The sequence below is a fragment of the Sciurus carolinensis genome, chromosome 8 (genome assembly GCF_902686445.1).
Source record: "Sciurus carolinensis chromosome 8, mSciCar1.2, whole genome shotgun sequence".
Classification (NCBI taxonomy): Eukaryota; Metazoa; Chordata; class Mammalia; order Rodentia; family Sciuridae; genus Sciurus; species Sciurus carolinensis.
Window position 1 is genome coordinate 143,236,874 of NC_062220.1, and position 19,161 is coordinate 143,256,034.

At 46.5% G+C, this 19,161-nt stretch overlaps 1 protein-coding gene across 4 annotated transcripts in view; it reads right to left on the reverse strand.

Annotated features, from left to right (window-relative positions):
- Window positions 1-1,660: 1,660 nt before the first annotated feature.
- Chfr (checkpoint with forkhead and ring finger domains) overlaps window positions 1,661-19,161 on the reverse strand; it is a 29,826-nt gene continuing 12,325 nt past the window's right edge. For 2 of the 4 annotated variants that reach the window (XM_047561983.1, XM_047561982.1), the window contains exons 7-18: window positions 18,131-18,298; window positions 15,644-15,803; window positions 14,818-14,972; window positions 14,532-14,694; window positions 12,657-12,802; window positions 10,959-11,078; window positions 8,778-8,861; window positions 8,184-8,254; window positions 7,294-7,381; window positions 5,071-5,178; window positions 4,524-4,596; window positions 1,661-2,755 (exon numbers count right to left, since the gene is read on the reverse strand). In XM_047561983.1, coding sequence (XP_047417939.1) covers window positions 2,713-2,755; window positions 4,524-4,596; window positions 5,071-5,178; window positions 7,294-7,381; window positions 8,184-8,254; window positions 8,778-8,861; window positions 10,959-11,078; window positions 12,657-12,802; window positions 14,532-14,694; window positions 14,818-14,972; window positions 15,644-15,803; window positions 18,131-18,298 — 1,379 coding nt within the window. In that variant the 3' untranslated portion in view covers window positions 1,661-2,712. Of the gene's footprint in view, window positions 2,756-4,523; window positions 4,597-5,070; window positions 5,179-7,293; window positions 7,382-8,183; window positions 8,255-8,777; window positions 8,862-10,958; window positions 11,079-12,656; window positions 12,875-14,531; window positions 14,695-14,817; window positions 14,973-15,643; window positions 15,804-18,130; window positions 18,299-19,161 lie in introns of all 4 variants that reach the window. The other 2 variants (XM_047561981.1, XM_047561980.1) reach the window with 1 other exon arrangement.

The following is a 19,161-nucleotide window of genomic DNA, read 5'->3' on the forward strand; positions in this document are numbered from 1 at the left end:
AAAGGCACTGGTCCTACCTAACCCTGGGCATGAAGAGCTGCTGTCGGGTTGGGAGGCAACTTGGTGGTAGAGCACATGACCTCTGTACAACAGCCCTGGGTCTGAGTCACAGCAGCACTAAAAAAACAAAAAACGAAAACTGTTTTGTATCCTCTATAAGGTCAGCATTTCCATTTTAATCCTTGGGAGTAGGGGAGGGAGAGAAGTGAAAGCTCTGTCCATCTCTCTATAGCACAGACCATGGCAACACTCTCTGCCCAGCTGAAGAGAAAGCACCTACCCTGGACAGAAGGCAGCTCCTGGTGCTGGAGAGGTGAAGAGACCCCGCACTGCTTCCCCATGCTTAGCCCTCAGGCCAACCCCAGGTCCTGTGTGACTCCAGATGAGCCACTCCCTTTACGCCATCTGCAATTCCCCTCAGTGCTTGACAAGGATTCCACTGAGTAATAAAGGTGTTTGCAAAGTCTCATCGTGTTGGGAATTGGGTGGCAGACTTTCCTTCCTTGCTTGCTTAATATGTGTAGGTTTACTATTAATATTTTATGTGTTTTCCCTGAAAACAGGGGTCTTAACAGAACCAGGGTTAAAACATAAAAAACAGACTTCTAACGGAACAGTGATTTCAGATTTAGTCATTTGCTATGAAACTTTGAGTAACCAAGAATGTTATGCGAAAATACAAAAATAGATTCTAGCTGCCGATCCCCTGTTGACTACTCTCAGATGACCTGAAGTATGTAGGCAAATAACTCCAACCCCATCAGGAATGACTGACAGGAACAGAATAAATAAAGAAAATAGAGTTCCTACAGTTAAAACACCTTATGACAATGCATATTTAATTAGTGGAAAGCCATGACATCCTTACAGAGGGATGCCTCTTAAGCCCCTGGATTTAGACCCTCCTTTATCTCCCACGGGATATTTAGATGTAAAATCAGGACGTTATAATCTGGTTTGAAAGTATACGTACAAGAGTGCAAGATATTCCATTTCTTAAAGATTAGGATTTACTAAATGCTGTAAATATTATTGGCCACCTATCCCCCAGAGAAAGAGTTCCTCAATGTTAAGTTCACACAGTATAAGATGGTATCATATTATTGTTAGCTTAAACTGTCTAGCACTTATTAACCACAGCAGTAGCCACACAACTGACATTTACTCAACCCTGCTGAACTTGCTTTAACCTTTATGATTAGTTAAGCAATATTAATATGTCATATTGTTTAGTTATAGGTTATCACGAGTAAGCAATTACTAAAAATAATTAGAATACTTCATTGCCTGGTCTAGTAATGATTATACAAGATATTTTTGTTATTTTTCCTTGTGATCTTTTTCTGACAAACATGTGTAACTGTCAACCTTTTAATGTATAAAAAGCTGGCTGGGAAAAATAAAATTTAGAACTTAGCATCCATTCCTTGAGTTTGTGTTGCTTAGTTCTCCACCTTGCCGACGCCTACTCCATCACCTGTGACCACTACAACCCCTGCTAGGGCTGGACCCCGGCACACACCAAGTGGTTCATCAGTATGCTGGTGGAGACACCAGATGACCAGAGGACAAGTAGTGAAGAACTAGTAAACCTGCATGAAGCCTATCTCCATGAAGATGGGGAGCATGTGGCAGCCCCACACAGAACCCCACACAGAGAGGAGAAACAAACACAGCTTGTTTATTAGAATCAAAAAAGAGAACTTTCTCCCACAAATACAGAGTGCTGCCTCTCAATTTGTTTCAAGAGCAAGACAACAGTTGAAAATTGTATTCCTGAGAAGAAGCAAAAAGTTACCAGTTTGCGAACAAACTTAACAGGTGATTTCGACAAAAGATAAAAAACTTTTTCCTTTTTTAAACAAAAACCAAAATTTCAAGTATTATTCCAGATGACATGGCAAACCTAACAGAGGAGTAAAGAGATTAGGAAGCAGTGGCCCCACGCCCCACCCAGCTGCAGAGGGAACGCAGTAGGGCTGGCGACCTTACCCTCACTCCACAAAAGGACCTGCCAGCCCTGCTCTGGGGACAACGGCTGCAACTCACACACTTTAGTAAGGAGCTGCTAACCTGACATTTTGTCCAGGGTTAGCTGTTGTGGACATCTGATGATTGTTTCAACAAACAGAAACATATGCTCATTCTTTGAGATATCATACTACCCCCGATTTTAGTAAATTTGCAAATTATATTATTTGTGCTACAGTTTGTGATATTTTAATCTTATTAGAAGATAAGCACCAAACCCATTAAAAATATATAAAAGGTGTGGTTTTCTCAACAGTGTCATATTCTGTACATCCTGTAGGCTGTAAATTTACTCTCCCTTTCCTTAAACAGAATGCTTCTGATTAAACTTCTCTTTTTCCCATGAAACTTTTCCTGAAAAGAGATTTCCATTTAACTGCAGTTGTGGAAAAGGTACAAAAGAGCAAAACTGGACTACTCCACCTCTAGGGAGGGGCCGCTGTGCTCTGGCAGGAGGCCTCAGCCAGCTGCTCCCACCACTCACCAGGAGGACGGCGGTGGCCAGAGGCTGCTTGGGGGTAAAATTCCATAAAAGAAAAAGCCACACAACAGAATCTGACCAGACCCAGCACTGCTTAGGGGAAACTGTAAAAATGCCCTTAAAATGTTGGGTATTCAGAATTCTTAACCGCAGTGTCCCTGCCTCCAGTACTCCAAACTGCCCGTGTGTCCCCTTGATGTTCAGTTCTTGAACCTTGTCTGTTCACAGATGTGATTGAATTTCCTGCAGAGAGAAAATGGTCACATCACACAAGATAACATCAGAGAAGTGTTCAAATAAACAGATTCTGAAACCACAAACTGGAGGAACTACATGAGGATTGTGTGTGCATGTGTTTGTGGACGCACAGCAGTATATTTTTAATAACATCAAAGAAATGAAACCCTTGGGCTGGGGAGATAGCTCAGCTGGTAGAGTGCTTGCCTTGCAAGCACTAGGTCCTGAGTTCCATCCCCAGTACCGCAAAAAAAAAAAAAAAAAAAAAAAAAAGAAATGAAACCCCAAAGTAGCCTGCTTTTTCCTTTTTCAAACTTAAAAATAGAGGTGAAAACTTCTTGGGGTAATTTTCTTAGAGAAAAGCATAAGAGCTGTGCCTCTTCAGAGAGAGCCTGCAGCCCTGCATATCACCTGACAGGATGGAGACAGGGGCCCAGGCAGGTGACAGTGGCACCCCACCTCTCCACAAACCATGGGCAAGAGCAGAGACATCCATGGAGGAAGAGAGGATGTGCATGTGACACCGAATCCCTACTTTCAGGAAAGGCTGGTTACTAGGGAAATCTCCTTTCTTATGAAAAAATGGTCTCTTCCATATGCTGTTTAAGTTCAAATAAAACACAAGGATTTTATCCCACAAAATTCCTCCTTTATGGAAGATGTCTTTGAGTCCACATCTCTCATACAGAGAACACTGGCTCAATTACTTCAATTTGAAAAACAAATGCCTGTTTGGGGATTACATACTGGCCAATGGGTTGACTGAGAGTGATCATCTCACTCCATTGTTTAAGGGGGTGGCAGAGAGATTAGTCCTAAATTCTGAGCATGACCTTTAAAGACCACACTGAAGACATCACGGGAGGCGGGGGGGGGGGAGGGGTGACCAAGTGATAGTGATCACAAACACCCATGTACAGTATGGAAGACACCCAAGTGTCACAGCATTATGCAAGTGGGCCTGTGGCTTCCGACAGATGGTCTCCATGACCACAGCCCCTGACTCAGACAGTGCTAAACCTCCCATGTCTGCTGTGCTCTGGAAGCTGTCAGAGGTGACTCCAGCCAAGAAGACAGAGGAAATGAACATCTGCATAGAGAAATTTCAAGATATGAGGGCTGGGGATATACTCAGTGGTGCGTCACAGGCACAAGGTCCTAGGTTCAATCCCCAGCACCACCTCCCATCAGAAAAAAATCAGGAAATTAGGTATCAAAATAGAGGTAGAATCTCTCCATAAAGATGCTATTTTACAAGGCTGTGTGACTTTATGGAAGCATGACGACTCTTATTACACACATATGTACACACACATTTTTTTGGTGGTGATGAGGATGGAACCCATAGCCTTACACATATTAAGCATGCACTCTGGGGATTTTTTCAAGGTCACACAGGCAATAATAGAATCTTTATTTATATCCCTGAAGGTCACTGAGCTACAATCCAGCCCCATAAATTAGTGTGTATGTGTATGCATATTTACATATGTACACATCCACACACCCACAACTGTTGTTTATATAAGGAGATCAAATCCAGGGGTGCCTTATTACTAAAAAACACAAACAACACTTTCTATTTTTCATTTTGAGATGGTCTCACTAAGCTGCTCAGGCTAGACTTGAACTTGCCATCCCCCTGCCTCAGTCTCCCACTTAGATGGGATTACAGAAAGTTGACACTGTACCCCACCAAAATTCGTATATTTTTTAGCAGACAGGGAACAACTGCAGCCCACCTCCCCAAGCCTGGTACCACCATCTCACTCACATCGCATGGTGGGCTTTCACCTGAGTGCGGCAGTTACGGCCCCAGTAACAATCAGGACGGGATGCTACAGCCACTAGAAAAGAAGACAGTGCACAACCATTAAGGCAACATCCCCACTCAGCTGCTGCATGTAAGTCGGGACCCAAGGAAGCCACCACTGAGCACAAAGGGCCCTGTCGCTCTTCATCATCAGTATATGGCTGTGCCAGGATTTCAGGAAAGGAAAACAAACTTGGAAGGAAAGACACATCTTTCTAACAGTCTACCCAGGTCTTCACATACCTGTCCTTCAGGAAAGACACATCAGGAAATGAAGTCCTCTAACAGTCTACCCAGGTCTTCACACACCTGTCCTTCAGCAACACACACTGCCTAGACTGGGGAGGTAAACGGCCTCCCACAACCTGGGTGACTCTCTTCCCCCTGGCTGCTGTGGACTTCTGACAAGAACACAGCACTGAGGCCCAAACCAAGCATCTGTCAAGAAGGACAGAGAAGCCAATCCTGAATTGGATTGGACAGAATTGGAGTTTGTGGAGTTCTTTACCTGGCAACTCAGAAGCAGGAATGTTCTGCCGATACTGATAGGTCAGCTCCCGGAAGCTGCGCAGGCCACAGCAGTAACATAGTACAGTGTTCCCAGTGATTCTGTAATCTGCAGAGGACAGTCGGTTATCAGGCAAAGGCATTTTCCAGACAACAGAACAGATGCAGCACTTCAAACTACTGGGAGGCTAACAACATCAATTCAAACAATGAGACAGAGAAACTGAAAAGGAACATCAGAACTAATCTAGCTTACAATTTAGTTTTCTCTCTCTTTTTTTCAAAGTTGGGGATCAAACCTAGAGTCTCATGCATGCTAGGCAAGTGCTCTACCACTGAGCTTCCTCTCCAGCCCCCAATTTATTTTTTTCTAGAAAAATAATCCCACATATATTAAAATATCCAGCCTGGTTTGGTGCACACCTGTAATCCCAGCTGCTTGGGAGGCTGAAGCAAGAAGATCCCAAGTTGAAGGCCAACCTGGGCAACTTAGAGAGATCCTGTCTCAAAATTAAAATTCAAAAATGGCTGGGGGTGTAGTTTAGTGATAGAGTGTTTGCCTAGCACGCAAGAATCTCTGGGTTCAAGTACCATGCAATAAAAAAATCCAGAAAAGTACTAAGAAGAAAACTGGAATTTTTTTTTTTTTTTTGAGCTGTTCTTTTTTCTTTTCTTTTTTGTAATACTGGGAATTGAACCTAGGGGTGCTCAACCTGTATGTTATAAAAACCAACAGGTATATAAGAAGAGAATTTGTAAATCTACATCAAAACTGAAACATATATGACAAATGTGAAATACTAATAATATAGTGGCAACATATTTAAAACACAAATGGCAATGTTATGTACTTACTTAGCAAAGATATCATACAAATCCATATCAAAACAAACCCCTAAATAACCTGGTATAAATATAGACCAAGATCACAGACAAGTAAATGCCATATATATGCAAAAAGATTGGTAGTTATTGTCGATAATAACCAAATATGGGCAAATAAAACAACACCATGTTGCTGTGACCTCACTGGTGTTCATGAGACTTACAGATGCGTGCAGAGTCCACAGGCAGGGAGACCCTCCCTTCATGCTCTGAGGCACTGGTGGGGACCTATGCAGCCTTGGGAAGGACAGTGTACTTATGTGACAGAGTCTCAACCCTGTGCATCACTGCCCTGAGAGTCCTGCTTATTTACTCTAAGGTGACAACTTCCCAGATCTACAATGCGTGCTCAACAAACGTAGAGTTGTTTAAAGTAATGAAAAACTGGAAATAATTTGAATATCCTTTACTAATGAATCAACTAAACAGACTATGGTGTTAAGAGTACTACATGATAATAAAACTCAAGGTAGGGATGGGCCTTCAGCTCAGCAGTGGAGCGCCTGCTTGGCAGGCACGAGGCCCAGGCTAGACCCTCAGTACCACACGCACACAAGCAAACCAGGGTACAGACCTTGCTTGGCAGAAAGCAGTGCCTGACACATTGCTAAGAGAAACTAGACACAAACAGCACGCACGGGAGGTGTCATCTGGAGTGCTATCCACAAACAGGTATTTAGAAGGGCCTAGGAAAGTGGTCACACAAATACCATCTCTGCGTATTTTTATTTATTTTTTTTGGTGCTGGGGATCAAAGCCAGGGCCTGGTGCATGCAAGGCAAGTGCTCTACCACTGAGCCACATCCCCAGCCCTTCGATGGGATTTTAAGCAAACTTCACAAGTCTTTCTCTCATAATAATTTGTCTCAGGAAAAAAAAACTGCTTGTTATATATTTCTGCAGCCTCCCTGGGTGACAAAAGTCATACCCTACAAGGCACATGTGCTCCCCTAGGAGGGGGACTAGCCCCCACTGAGGGACCCACACACCAAGGGACAGACAAACAAGGGTCTGGGAACAAACATCCTAGAACTTGGTGTCAGTGAGTGGTAGTCTCCCAAGCTATGCTCCTCTCCTCCCATACAGGGAGAGATGGTTCTGGAATATGCCCTGCAGGTGTAAGCACAGTGTTTATCAAATCCAGAAGTATCAAGACCTTTCGCTCTCTCTGTGCTAGGGTGGTGGGGGTCAAAGTCACACATGTAGGAAAGCAGACAAGTAGTACTACCCAGGGTGACCTGCCAGATGCTCTCTGTTGTGCAGGAGGCTGAGGCAACCTAGAAATCATCTCCATTGTACAGAGGGCAACGTGGAACAAGGCAAGTGACACAAAACTCACCAGACAGTAAAAACACTCCTCGCTGGAGAGCCACAAGACTCTCTGTCAACATGTTTTTCCATGTCAGACCCCTGGTTGCCAGATAATTCTGCAATGGGAAAAAAAGGCAATAAGAAGAAATACTAACCTAGAGGCAGAAATACTAAATGACAAGAAAGGAAACACTTCCTGAAGAGCCCCTGAGGTGGCTGAACCCATGACACAGTCCTGGGCCATGGCTGCTCCCACTCCCACAGGGCTCACAGGCTGCTGGTGAGAGCCTCTCTGGGCTTCAAAGAAGGCTAGCCTTTGAACCCCAGGTGGGAGAGGCACCAGAGTCTCTCAAAACCCTGCAAAGGCATTCATAGCACAGGTATAGCTGAAAAACACTGTCATCGTCCTGTGACAAGAGAATCTGAGGACCTGGCATCTGCTCTCTGCCAACATGCAGCTGCAGGCCCTGTACATGGAAGCCTACAGAAAAGCACCCTCGTAGACCCAAATCAGGTGCAGCTGAGAGGGGCAGGCCTGTCAGTATCCATGGCAAACAAGGAGCCCTGCTCTGGTTGTGCTGTCCACAGTGCTGGACACAGCAGGAGGGAGGCCAGGTCCCAGCAGGAGGGCACAGGTGCATATTAAGCATGTGAAATGGAAGGAACACATTCAGATAGGAGAGCCAGCACTTCCCAGAAATCCTCTCTGAACTGCAGGAACCGATTCCTATGGATTCGTGACAGGATGGAATAAAGGAAACGCCTATGTTTAAAATACGCAGAGAAACGTATATACCAAAGGGATACAGAGAGCTAAGCAGATCACTAGTCATAACATTTATAAGAATTCCTGAAAGCAACTACAAAAGCACAGGGGAGTCCTCTGGCTAGCCCTGAACCAGGCAGGCATGACGGCACCTTCAGGATGTCCGACTCGTAGATGTTGCTGTTCAGCACTCCATCCAGACACTTGTCCCCCAGGTTGAGCTCTGCCAGGGGAAGGGAAGCAGAGTTATCTGTTTTATAAAGACAACATTGCATCAAAGAATCGTTTACCTGACAGAATAACCAAATTTCTTTTCATTATAGATTATGGAAAGACTAAAAATCCCATAATAAAATGCAATTTTAAATAAAGAACAAGAAAAATGATTTCGATTGCCCTCCCTCCTTAAAATGATAAGATCTGAATCTGTGAACACCTGGCCTGGCATCATAAAATCTGGACCACTGAGGAAGACTCTCAGGAGAGGTGATTCTATGTGCATACACACACCCTCCTGCATTGGAAATTGTATCTCCCTAACTGTCCGCATGGCTTGACTGTGAGTCAACATGAATTCCACACTTCCCACATGGCCAACCTCTGCAGTTCAGCAGGAGAAGGCAGGTGAGTACTTGGAAAGTGACAGGGCCTACCCCTGCCCCTGCACACAGCAGACCACAAACAACACCATCACCTGCTCTAAGGTCACCAAGCAAACACACACAGGGCTGAAGAGGCCATCCTACCACAGAAAGGGGCAAGGCAGCCAAAGCAACCGGTGCGGGTACAGCCCCAGTACAGGTGGCAGAAGGGCTGCAGGCAGACTGAACCTGTGGACAGAGGACAGTCAGTCAGTCAGGCTCCAAATGCTGCAACCGGTCTCAGGCACAAGAACACTTAGCACCAAACTCAGGGGCTCAATGCTTTGAAAACCACATAGAAAGGGTTTCCAAGGAAGTGGGCACAGGGGTGACATTCTAGTCAAAGTCCAGCATCAAAGCTGACTAAATTGCAATGACTAAGCCCTGAGAAAAAAGCCAGACCCATGACCACATGGCCCCACCAACCAAAGAGCCTGCAGGTACTCCCTCCCCAAGCTCTGAGCATGCTCTGTCCTTGTGAAAACAGCACTAACATCTGATAGACAGCCCTCTTCTACCTGACAGGAGTATCGTGTCTCTGTGGCCTTTGTCAACATTTTTTTAATGTTTAATATTCTATAGAACAATTCTCTAGCCAGACATTGTGGCCACACCTGTAATCCCAGTGACTCAGGAGGCTGAGGTAAGAAGATCACAAACCCAAGGGCAGCCTCAATAATGTAGCCAGACCTTGTTTCAAACTTTAAGGAACCCATCAGTTTAATTCTCAATGCCCAAAACAAACAAACAAAAAAAAAAATCACAATTCCCTGGAATGTGGTATTAGGTTAACCCTACCTAAAATTACCATAGGGTTGAATACTGACATCTTTTTAAGTTTGTAATCAGTTCATAAATGTCTCTATGAATAAAGGCATTATATATGAAATAAGAGAAAAAGTAAAGATTACTGTGGAAAAGCTGGTTTTTTTTTTTTTTTGGGGGGGGGGGGTTACTGGGAATTGAATCCAGGGGCACTTAACCACTGAGCCACATCCCCAGCATTTTTTTGTTTTTTATTTAGAGACAGGTCTCACTGAGTTGCTTAGGGCCTTACCAAGTTGCTGAGGCTAGCTTTCAACTCTCAATCCTCTTGCCTCAGCCTCCCAAGTCACTGGGATCGCAGGCGTGGTCATGCCTGGCAGAGCTGGCATTTTGATAGTTTATAGAGCTGTTCCCTGGGCTGCAGCTTGCTGGCCACCTTGTGTGTCTCAGGCACAAAGTGAGCATTCTCCATGGCTTCTCACACACCATGCAGTGGGCAGTGACTGTTCAGAGGATACCCTGGTGCCCTGCTGTCGTACCTGGAACCCACAGCCCACCGCCCTGCCAGGCGCCTCCAGCCTGACAAACTCAGTGGCAAGAGCAGCACCTTTCAAGGGCCACTTCGGATGCCATCCTGGCACTGGGCCCATGGCATCCAGGATAGTGGCTTGCACCCAGCAGGGACTCACTGATGCTCACTTGGGTCCATGCTTCTCTTCATTCAACAGCAACAGCTTAACACATGCAGAGCTTGCATGACTGGGAAGTATTTTAAAAGAAGGCTATACACATGGACAGACATTTCAATCAGGAGTACATTCAAATGACCATCAAATAAAAGACATGCTTTGATTTAATGGCAAGAACTGTAAACTAAAAACATCCTATTTCATCTGTTAGATCTGTAAGTGACACCTCAAACGGTGACTGGTGCTGATGGGGGATGGCTGCAGATCTAGAACCCAAGAGGATGATCCTCATGTGGAAACCTGGTCTCCACAGGGCAGCGTTAGAACAGTTCAACACGGTCACATGGGGTCAGCTGAACATGATGAGCATGTGATCCCAGCAGCTTGAGAGGCTGTGACAGGAGGGTCCCAAGCTTAAGGTCAGCCTCAGCAGTTTAGTGAGACTGTGCCTTCAAATAAAACATAAAAGGGGCTGGGGATGCAGCTCAGTGGTAGACCGTTTGCCTAGCATGATCAAGCTCCTGGGTTCAATCTCCAGTATTAGAAAAAATAAAAAAAGATCCCAGCAGTTCCAGAGGCTGAGGCAGGAGGATCACAATTCAAAGTCAGCCTAAGCATAAGCAAGGCACTAAGTAACTCAGTGAGACTCTATCTCTAAATAAAATACAAAATAGGACTAGGGATGTGGCTTAGTGATCAAGTGTCTGAGTTCAATTCCTAATACCCACTCTCCAAAAAAAGGGGAGGACATTACATCTTGCTTCACATCCACACAAGGTCAGCACATTTGAAACATGAGCTCGGGGCACCTCAGGCAGCCTGGCCTACTCACACTGCTGAGGGGCCACTCTTGGGTCCTGCTCCCGCTCTGCTCTCCGGTCAGGCATGGGCTGGAAGCAGCAGGTGCAGATGGCGTGGCTTCCTTGTAGAGGGCACACATAATCCTGGGTTGCTGAAGCACAAGCATGTTGGGTGTTGGGACACAGGCATAAAGACAGCAGATTAGAGGTTTGCATCTGGAAAGGCAGCTAGCACACAGGAGAGACACAGGCTTGAGAGAGGACACAGAGAATGCAGATTGGTCCCTCAGGAGTCAGATGATATCCGGTCTCGTAAACTAAGGGATTTTAAGTAGATTGAAAAATAACCAAAAATGGGGTCTGGCTTAGTGGTAGAGCACCTGCCTAGCATGCATGAGGTCCTGCTTCTAACCCTAGCACCAAAAGAAAAAAGAAAAATAAATAAATAAATAAATATAAATTAAAAAAACCCAAAAACTGTCTTTTGGTTCAGGGGTTGAAGCAGGATTTCAAAGATTAGTCAGAGATTTTCTACTATTTCCTACAAAGGAAGAGCAGGCATATTATAAAACAACAAAACAGGCTACATATTTAATTTCTGCTGAGGCAAGAGAACAGCTATATACTTCTAATAACAAAAGGCAGGCATGGTGGGCAAGACCAACTGATCTGGCATTAGGAGCTCTATGGCCATATGGTATGTTCCCTGGACACTTACCACCCACGTGGGGGAGAACATGGGGAGGTCACCATGCCAACCATCACGACTCAATTCATTCTAAGGGTCACTGGGCACCTACAGCACTCAGGCTCTCTCCATGCATGACACATATTCTACTTGTGTGATCCTAATTAGTAATTTGACAGCCCAAGGGTAGATGCTGGTGGGTCCTGTTATGAAAGAAGGAATGTGCAGAGTGGGAAAGTTACTGGGTGCTGAGTAACCTTGCCAATGGCAGAGAACAGTCTTACATGTCCCGTCCACGGGTCCTAGAAGTCACCTGGAGAAGTGTGGCCATGTTGCAGGAGGGTGGTCAATGACATGACTCTGAGGCACCAGTTGGGGCTGGTGGCCTCATGACATGTTCAAGCTGAGCCCTGGCTGAGAGGGTAGGGCCTTCAGGCCATCTTTACATCAGACAGGGACCATGGAATGGGTGGAGGCAAGAGTGCTCCCTTTTTTTTTTCTTTTTTTTCTCGTGCTGGGATTTGATCCCAGGGCCTTACACAAGCTAAGTATGTGCTCTATGACTGAGCTAGACCCCCAGCCCCTCCCTTGCTTTTTTGGATAGCATCTGGGGACCCACCTATTGGAAATGGGCAACTGATAGAAGAGAGCTTGAGGTGGCTCTGGAGATGTGTGCCTGTTTCTGAGGATTCAGCACCCACTGCTAGGGAGAAGTCTCTCATTCGAGGGACAGATGTGGGATCTCCTTTTGGTTTTTGAAAACCCACTGAAACACCTGCCCTGAAGCAGAGGGCTGGGGACAGATTAAGTGTTAACATCAGGATTGGTACTTCCCAGGCAAGTCCTGGAGGGAAGACCCACACGTGAACAGTTATTTATATGATTCTCATTGAGATAGATTATGAAAACTAAGAGGATCTGAGAGGCAGTGGCCATGGAGGCCAAGGATTGGAGGACAGAAGCCCCCCCAAGAGGAAACAGTGTAGGAGGCCAGAACAACAGGGGTCACAAGAAGACACGAGGCTAGATGCCGCTGTCTCACCTGCTGTGAAGCTGGCGGATGCTGTTGGTGCATCCCCACTAAGGGCCTGCCGGGCCCCCGGCTCACTGTCGGGTGCTGGGCAGGGAAGGGGCTGCACCGCTTGCCTTCTGTACTCGGGGCACTGTCTGCACACGATGTATGGCTGACTGCAGGAAGAGCACGTGGCAGAGCTGGAGCCACAGAGGAGCAGGCCCCCAGGCACTGGGGCAGCTCTGCATCTGAGACAAGGACAGACCTCGGGGCAGCACCTTACCATGCTGATCGGCAGCTGGCTCCCTTTGCGGGCCTCGGTCCTTCACACCTCAGCTCCCGCCCTGCTCAGCTTCAACCCCACCTCAGTGTGAAGGACAGGCTTGGCCCCTCTTTCCTGCCCAACCCCAGGTGCTGCAGAGGGCACTGTCTAAAACCACCCCAACAGGATTTGGGGGTGAACACCCACCCACCACCTGCGCCACTCCTCACCCCCAGGCTGCAGCACACCAGCCCCTGGGGCCGTTCTCAGCTGAGGTGGGCCCTGGGCTCAGGAACCGCTGCCTTGCCCAGAGCCCTCAGGTCTCCCACGTTAAAGCCAGACTCGGTGCCACATGGAAAGACACCCTCCTCCAGTGGTTTTCCAACTGGACAATGGGGGCCCCACGCCACTCATCACAGCCTGTGCTGCCGTGCATGCTTGTCTTTACGACACCTCAGAAACTACTAGTCAAAAACGTAGACTGTAAAAAGAATTCACAGAAAAAGTATGAGACTCATCTCAGAGAATGCCTTTCTGAGCCTGAAACCAGGGACAGGAACCAACAAGGGTGAGGAATGGATAAGATAAACAGATAAAAATACCACAGTGAAAAGATGCTCATTCATAAGGAAAATGCAAATGAAAAGCATATTACCATTTTCTCATACTAGGCTGGTAAAGAATATCCTTCATGTGTACCTCACAGAGTGGCATTAAAGTGACCTTTCTGATGGGCACATACATATCAAAAGTCCAGAAAGGTAAAATTCCTGGCCATATGCATCTCAGGTCATCTTAGTGAAGCTGCTGGCCCTGCAGCACTGCTTCCCAAGGCAGACTGTCTGGAAATTTCAGAATCCTGAGTGCAATTCGATCCCATCTTCACAAAATACTTATTAGTATGCTGTGTTCTATTTTGTAGAGATGTACATGTGTGAATACACAAATATCACATGGATATAATAAAAGCTGACACTCAGACTGAGGTGTAGGTTGGTGGTGGTCAGCTTGCCTAGCATGTACAAGGTCCTGGGCTCAATACCCAGTATCACAGGAAGAAAAAAAGAAAGAAAGGGAAATAAAATGTTAACACTAAAGTGATTCTTGGTTTTCTTCCTTTTGTGTAATCATCACCACTAAATTTTGCAAAAAGAAATAAAGATAATAAAAGTTCTGGGTTTTGTTTATTGTCTTTTTAAATATCATGGCCTTGGCCCAAAATGAAGACTCTGGACTTCAGAGTTGGCAAGGCCTCCTAGGGCTATGTCCTCTTAGCAGGGGACAGTACCTTTTCTGTGACACTACCTGATGATCAATACTACCATTTATGGTGGAAGACAACACAGTCACTAGATAAAACTGCTTACATGGAGAAAAAGTAACAATCACAACACTGTTACGACCAGTGAGTCAAGACCCATGTGAGGCATCTGGGGAGTGACTAGTTCCACTGGAAGAGAATACAGAGCTGTCTCTACTACCTGAGGTACACACCTATTCTCTGCCAGTTCCCCCAGTCCTGGCCACATTCCAGTGTCAGACCACAAGGCACCCGACTGCCCACCCCACTGCAAACTCTTTACTGGAGAACTGACTGCACCTCTGGCTCCAAGACCCTGATCCCAGGTGGAAACAGGGCTTACCTGACGTCTGAGGACTCGCTGTCAACATCTGACAGCTCCAACAGGTCCTCTGAACTTCCTTCTTCATCAGAAAAAGACCTCTTGACTTTGGGCTGCAGCATGTCCTGGGTGATTTTGTTCCTGGCGTCCATACTTCGCACGTCTTCTTCACTGCGACTCTTGTCTAGATTCAAATAACACAGCAGCGCTCGCTGGCAGCGAGCCAGGCCCAGGGAGACAGAGACTGCTCTCCTCAGAGCTGAACTCCCACCTGAGGAAAGGAGAGCCTGGGTGGTGGCCCACTTGCCTGGGTGCTGGATGAGGTACGCTTCCACAAGGTTGTTGAGGATGTGGTTCTTACAGATCCGCTCCACTGGACAGCGGCAGGTAGGGCACAGGGAAGAACGCTCCATCCAGCCGGAGTAGCAAGCTGCGCAGAACGTGTGCATGCAGGGCTGCAAGCTGGAAGAACAGGAGGAAGGAACCCCTCTCCAGACAGACCTCCAAAGACCGGTCACTGGGACCCCTGGAGCAAGATCTGCAGTCGGCCTTCCCAGGCAGAAGAGCAAGCTGATCAGAGCCACAGGCCGACTGTGGGGCCCAGCCATCTCCCAGGCGGAGAACACTTTAATCAGTCTTGGTTGATAAAAAGAAACTAGAGGTCACACGGCTTCTGTGTCATCAAAAGGGACAGAGGAGAGCAGATTACGACTGCAGAAACGACCAACAGGAACTCAGTGTTTCAGGACTGGAAGTTCATTAGGCTATACCTCCTAAGTTCTGACACTATGGTAAGGAGAAGGCTTGTCTGGGGCTGCTCCTGGGACATTTATTCTATGACAATGTTACATTTCTTTAACCAGGAAACATTTAAGACTTGGTATAGTGATCTGTCTGCAAGCTAGAAATTGGGTTCACTGGGTTACCCATGACGCACGTCAGTCAAAACCAATGCTACCAAAACCTTGTGGATTCTACAGCCCCAGTCTCCTGGGTGGCTCTTCAAGTGCAATGAGAATGGCACTTCAGCAGACTCCACAACAAGGAGGACCAAAGAGCTTGTTCCCCTGGCAGCCTCTCCTCCCAGGGCCAAGGGTCCACCCGTGAGCCAGCGAGGGTATCAGGCAGCATACCTCACACAGTCATGCAACAGCTCCTGGCAGATGATGCACGTGAGCGTCTCCTCCATCTTGTCTGGCTTCACAGCAGCAACTCTGACATCCTCACGGGAGGTTTGGGTGTTTCTACCCTGGTCTGCAACCAAATGCTGCAGGTTCAGGTCAAGCACCTCACCTGGGAGAGAAAGGGACATGTTCTGACGGGCACACCAGGGTGGAACTTGGTGCCCAGTCTGGTGTTACAGAGCCCAGCTTGGAGACAAGGGACCCTCAGGCTGCTGCAGTTGGCCAGAAGCAGAAGATGTAGTGCTGGCCTTATATTTGTTATCTACAAAGACCATTTGAAGGTGGTTCCAGATAAGGTCCATGTTCCAGTATGTTTACATTCTGTTGTAGAATAGTTCCTGTCACAAAATGACACACAGGATGTATAGCTAAGAGAAAAAGGATAAGCTGGGTGCCAAGGTGCATGCCTGTATTCCTGGCTCCTTGGGAGGCTGAATCAGGAAGATCACGTGAACTCAGGAAATTGAAGCCAGCCAGGGCAGCACAGTAAGATCCTCCCCTCAAAAAGAGAGAGAGAGAGAGAGAGAGAGAGAGAGAGAGAGAGAGAGAGAGAGAGAGAGAAAGAGAGAAAGAGAGGGAGAGAGAGACACACTAAGAGGCTGGGGGCAGGGGCACACACCTGTAATTCCAGCAACTTGGGGGGCAGAAGGATTGCAAATTCAAAGTCAGCCTCAACAACTTAGCGAGGCTCTAAGCAGTTTATCGAGACCCTGTCTCAAAATAAAAATAAAAAAGACTGGGGATGTGGTTCAGTGGTTAAGTGCCCCAGATTCAATTTCCAGTACCAAAAAGAGAGGAAGACAGAGAGAGATGGGCCAGTTGTTAAATAGTATTTGTGTAAATGTAATTTTTTTAAACAAATGAGAAAGTATGACCCCTCGAGTACCCAGGAACATGCTAGAAAGCAGAGACTAAGATGGCACCATGAGCTTTCCTGGTATGTTTCTATTGCTCAGTGTAAACTCAGGTGTTCATCATCACAGATCAGTATATTTATTTTGGTACTGAGGTTTAACCCCAGGGGTCGTCTACCACTGAGCTACACTCCCAGACCTTTTTAAATTTTAATTTTGCAACAGGGTCTCACTAAATTGCCCAGGTTGGCCTTGAACTTGTGACCCTCCTGCCTCAATCTCCAGAGTTGCTGGGATTATAGGGTCTGTGTGCCACCATGCCTGGTAATATTTATTTTTAAAGAAATATTAAACAAGCAATTTAAGTCATATAGAAGAAAACAAATACAGGCACCTCTGCCCAGTGTGCCTTCACTCCAATTTTACTCCTGTGAGGAAGCCACTTCCATGTCATTTTGCTGTTCCTTTTGGTATTTATTTCCATGTATTTGAATTATAATACTACATTTTATTTATTAGTTTTATTTTATTTAGTGCTAGGAATTAAACTCTGAGCTGCACACATCAGGCAAATGCTCTACCACTGAGCTAAATTCCCAGTGTTGATTTACCAATTTTACAAACCATCACCTGACGTCTACCAACACAGAAAAGTATTTTGGCCCCTGAAACTTCCTTCCCAATATTATCTAACACAACTGTGGGTTAATTACAGCAAATGGTTTTCACTGTGTTTACGTAAGCATTCTCTGCTGAGCCAAGTAATATACCAAAATTACCTTTTGTGATTTACACATTTTTTCATCTTTTCTGGAATTAAAATTGCCTCGTTCTTATATGTGTGTATCTTTGCTATGTAACTGCTGCTGATGCTTCCTGTGCCCTCCTCAAGTCCGTTAACCAAGTCCCCCAATATTCAGAGAGCCCTGTTTCTCCCAAGGACCAGCTTCTTGGGTCCCGCACTGCCCTGGGCCTGTTGCACACCAGCCAGCATTACCCACCACATCTCCACATGTTTTAAACATAATCTCTTGAACTTTGGCTTTTGAAGTACAGACATTTTTTCTCTAAACCATCTTCAATGTGAAGGCTCACTATCACTTAAGACAACATCTAAGCAGGGCACTGTGGTGCACACCTATGATCCATGGGAGGCTGAGGCAGGAGGACTGCAAGTTCAAGGCCAGTCTGGGCAATTTAGTGAGACTCTGTCTCAAAATAAAAATAAAAAGAGTTGCGGCTGTAGCTCAGTGGCAGAGCACTGCCCAGCATGCACGAGGCCCTGGTTCTATCCCAGTTCCGGGCACCCCCCAAAAAAATCAAGACAGAGGACTCTGGCATGGAAGATCCAATCAGGAATGTGCTATCTCTAGACCAAGATGTTAGCCCATCCGGATCACACAAATGGGAAAGAAAAGAACTCAATTTCATTCAGAAAATGTGAGGTGCTCCAAGTATAAGCTGAGGGGGATCCCCATGGGTCAGCACAAAGGAGGTCCCATGCAAGGCCATGGCCACCACGCACACAGTATCCCCAGCAGCTCCTGAGAGGGCAGAGGATACCTGTAGCTATAAGACCAACCTGCTTTTATTTTCTTTTTCACGGGTTCCAAATTCTCCTGGTTCTGGGGTTCCAGCAAAGAAAACTGTGCTCCCTCTCTGTCTGGGGGAGCTGAAGCAGGGCTGCAGAGTTCACCATTTCCCACAGATGGACCATATCCTTTTACGGAGAAGCCTGTACCCCCGGCCCCTGTGAGAGGAGACAAACAAGACAGGTTCTGATTTCTCGACTTCAGGAGAGAACATGCTGACCAAGTATCACTGTTTAAACCAAGGGCAATCTGCAGTCCAAGATGTCATAGCTTGAGGACACACCACTTACAGTAAGCTACTACCATGCAAATCCCACGTCCTACATGCACTTGGGCCTGTTGCTGCAGGAGTGAGGCTGGGGGCAAAAGTACATTCTCAAGGGAAGAAATGCAGATATGCCTGTAATGGGATCAGCCCGAGCACTGGTTGACCAGGTATGAACCCACATGCCAACCATTGCACAGTGCACACGATGGTGAAGGTTCCAAACAGCCCCACCTGAGGCAGAGACCTTCAGTAGGAATGGAGCAGGGTGTGGCCTCAGGAAGGGCAGGGGTGACATTGGCAGGCCGAGTTCTGCTTGACATGAGCAAAACGAGAAGGAGCCTGCCAGTTCACTACACCCTGTCTTAACCCAGTTCTAGTCTGGCAGTTCACTACACCCTGTCTTCATCCAGATCTACTCTGGCAGTTAACTACACCCTGTCTTCACCCAGATCTACTCTGGCAGTTCACTACACCCTGTCTTCATCCAGATCTACTCTGGCAGTTAACTACACCCTGTCTTCACCCAGATCTACTCTGGCAGTTAACTACACCCTGTCTTCACCCAGATCTAGCCTGGCAGTTCACTACACCCTGTCTTCTTCCAGATCTACTCTGGCAGTTCACTACACCCTGTCTTCACCCAGATCTACTCTGGCAGTTCACTACACCCTGTCTTCACCCAGATCTAGCCTGGCAGTTCACTACACCCTGTCTTCTTCCAGATCTACTCTGGCAGTTCACTACACCCTGTCT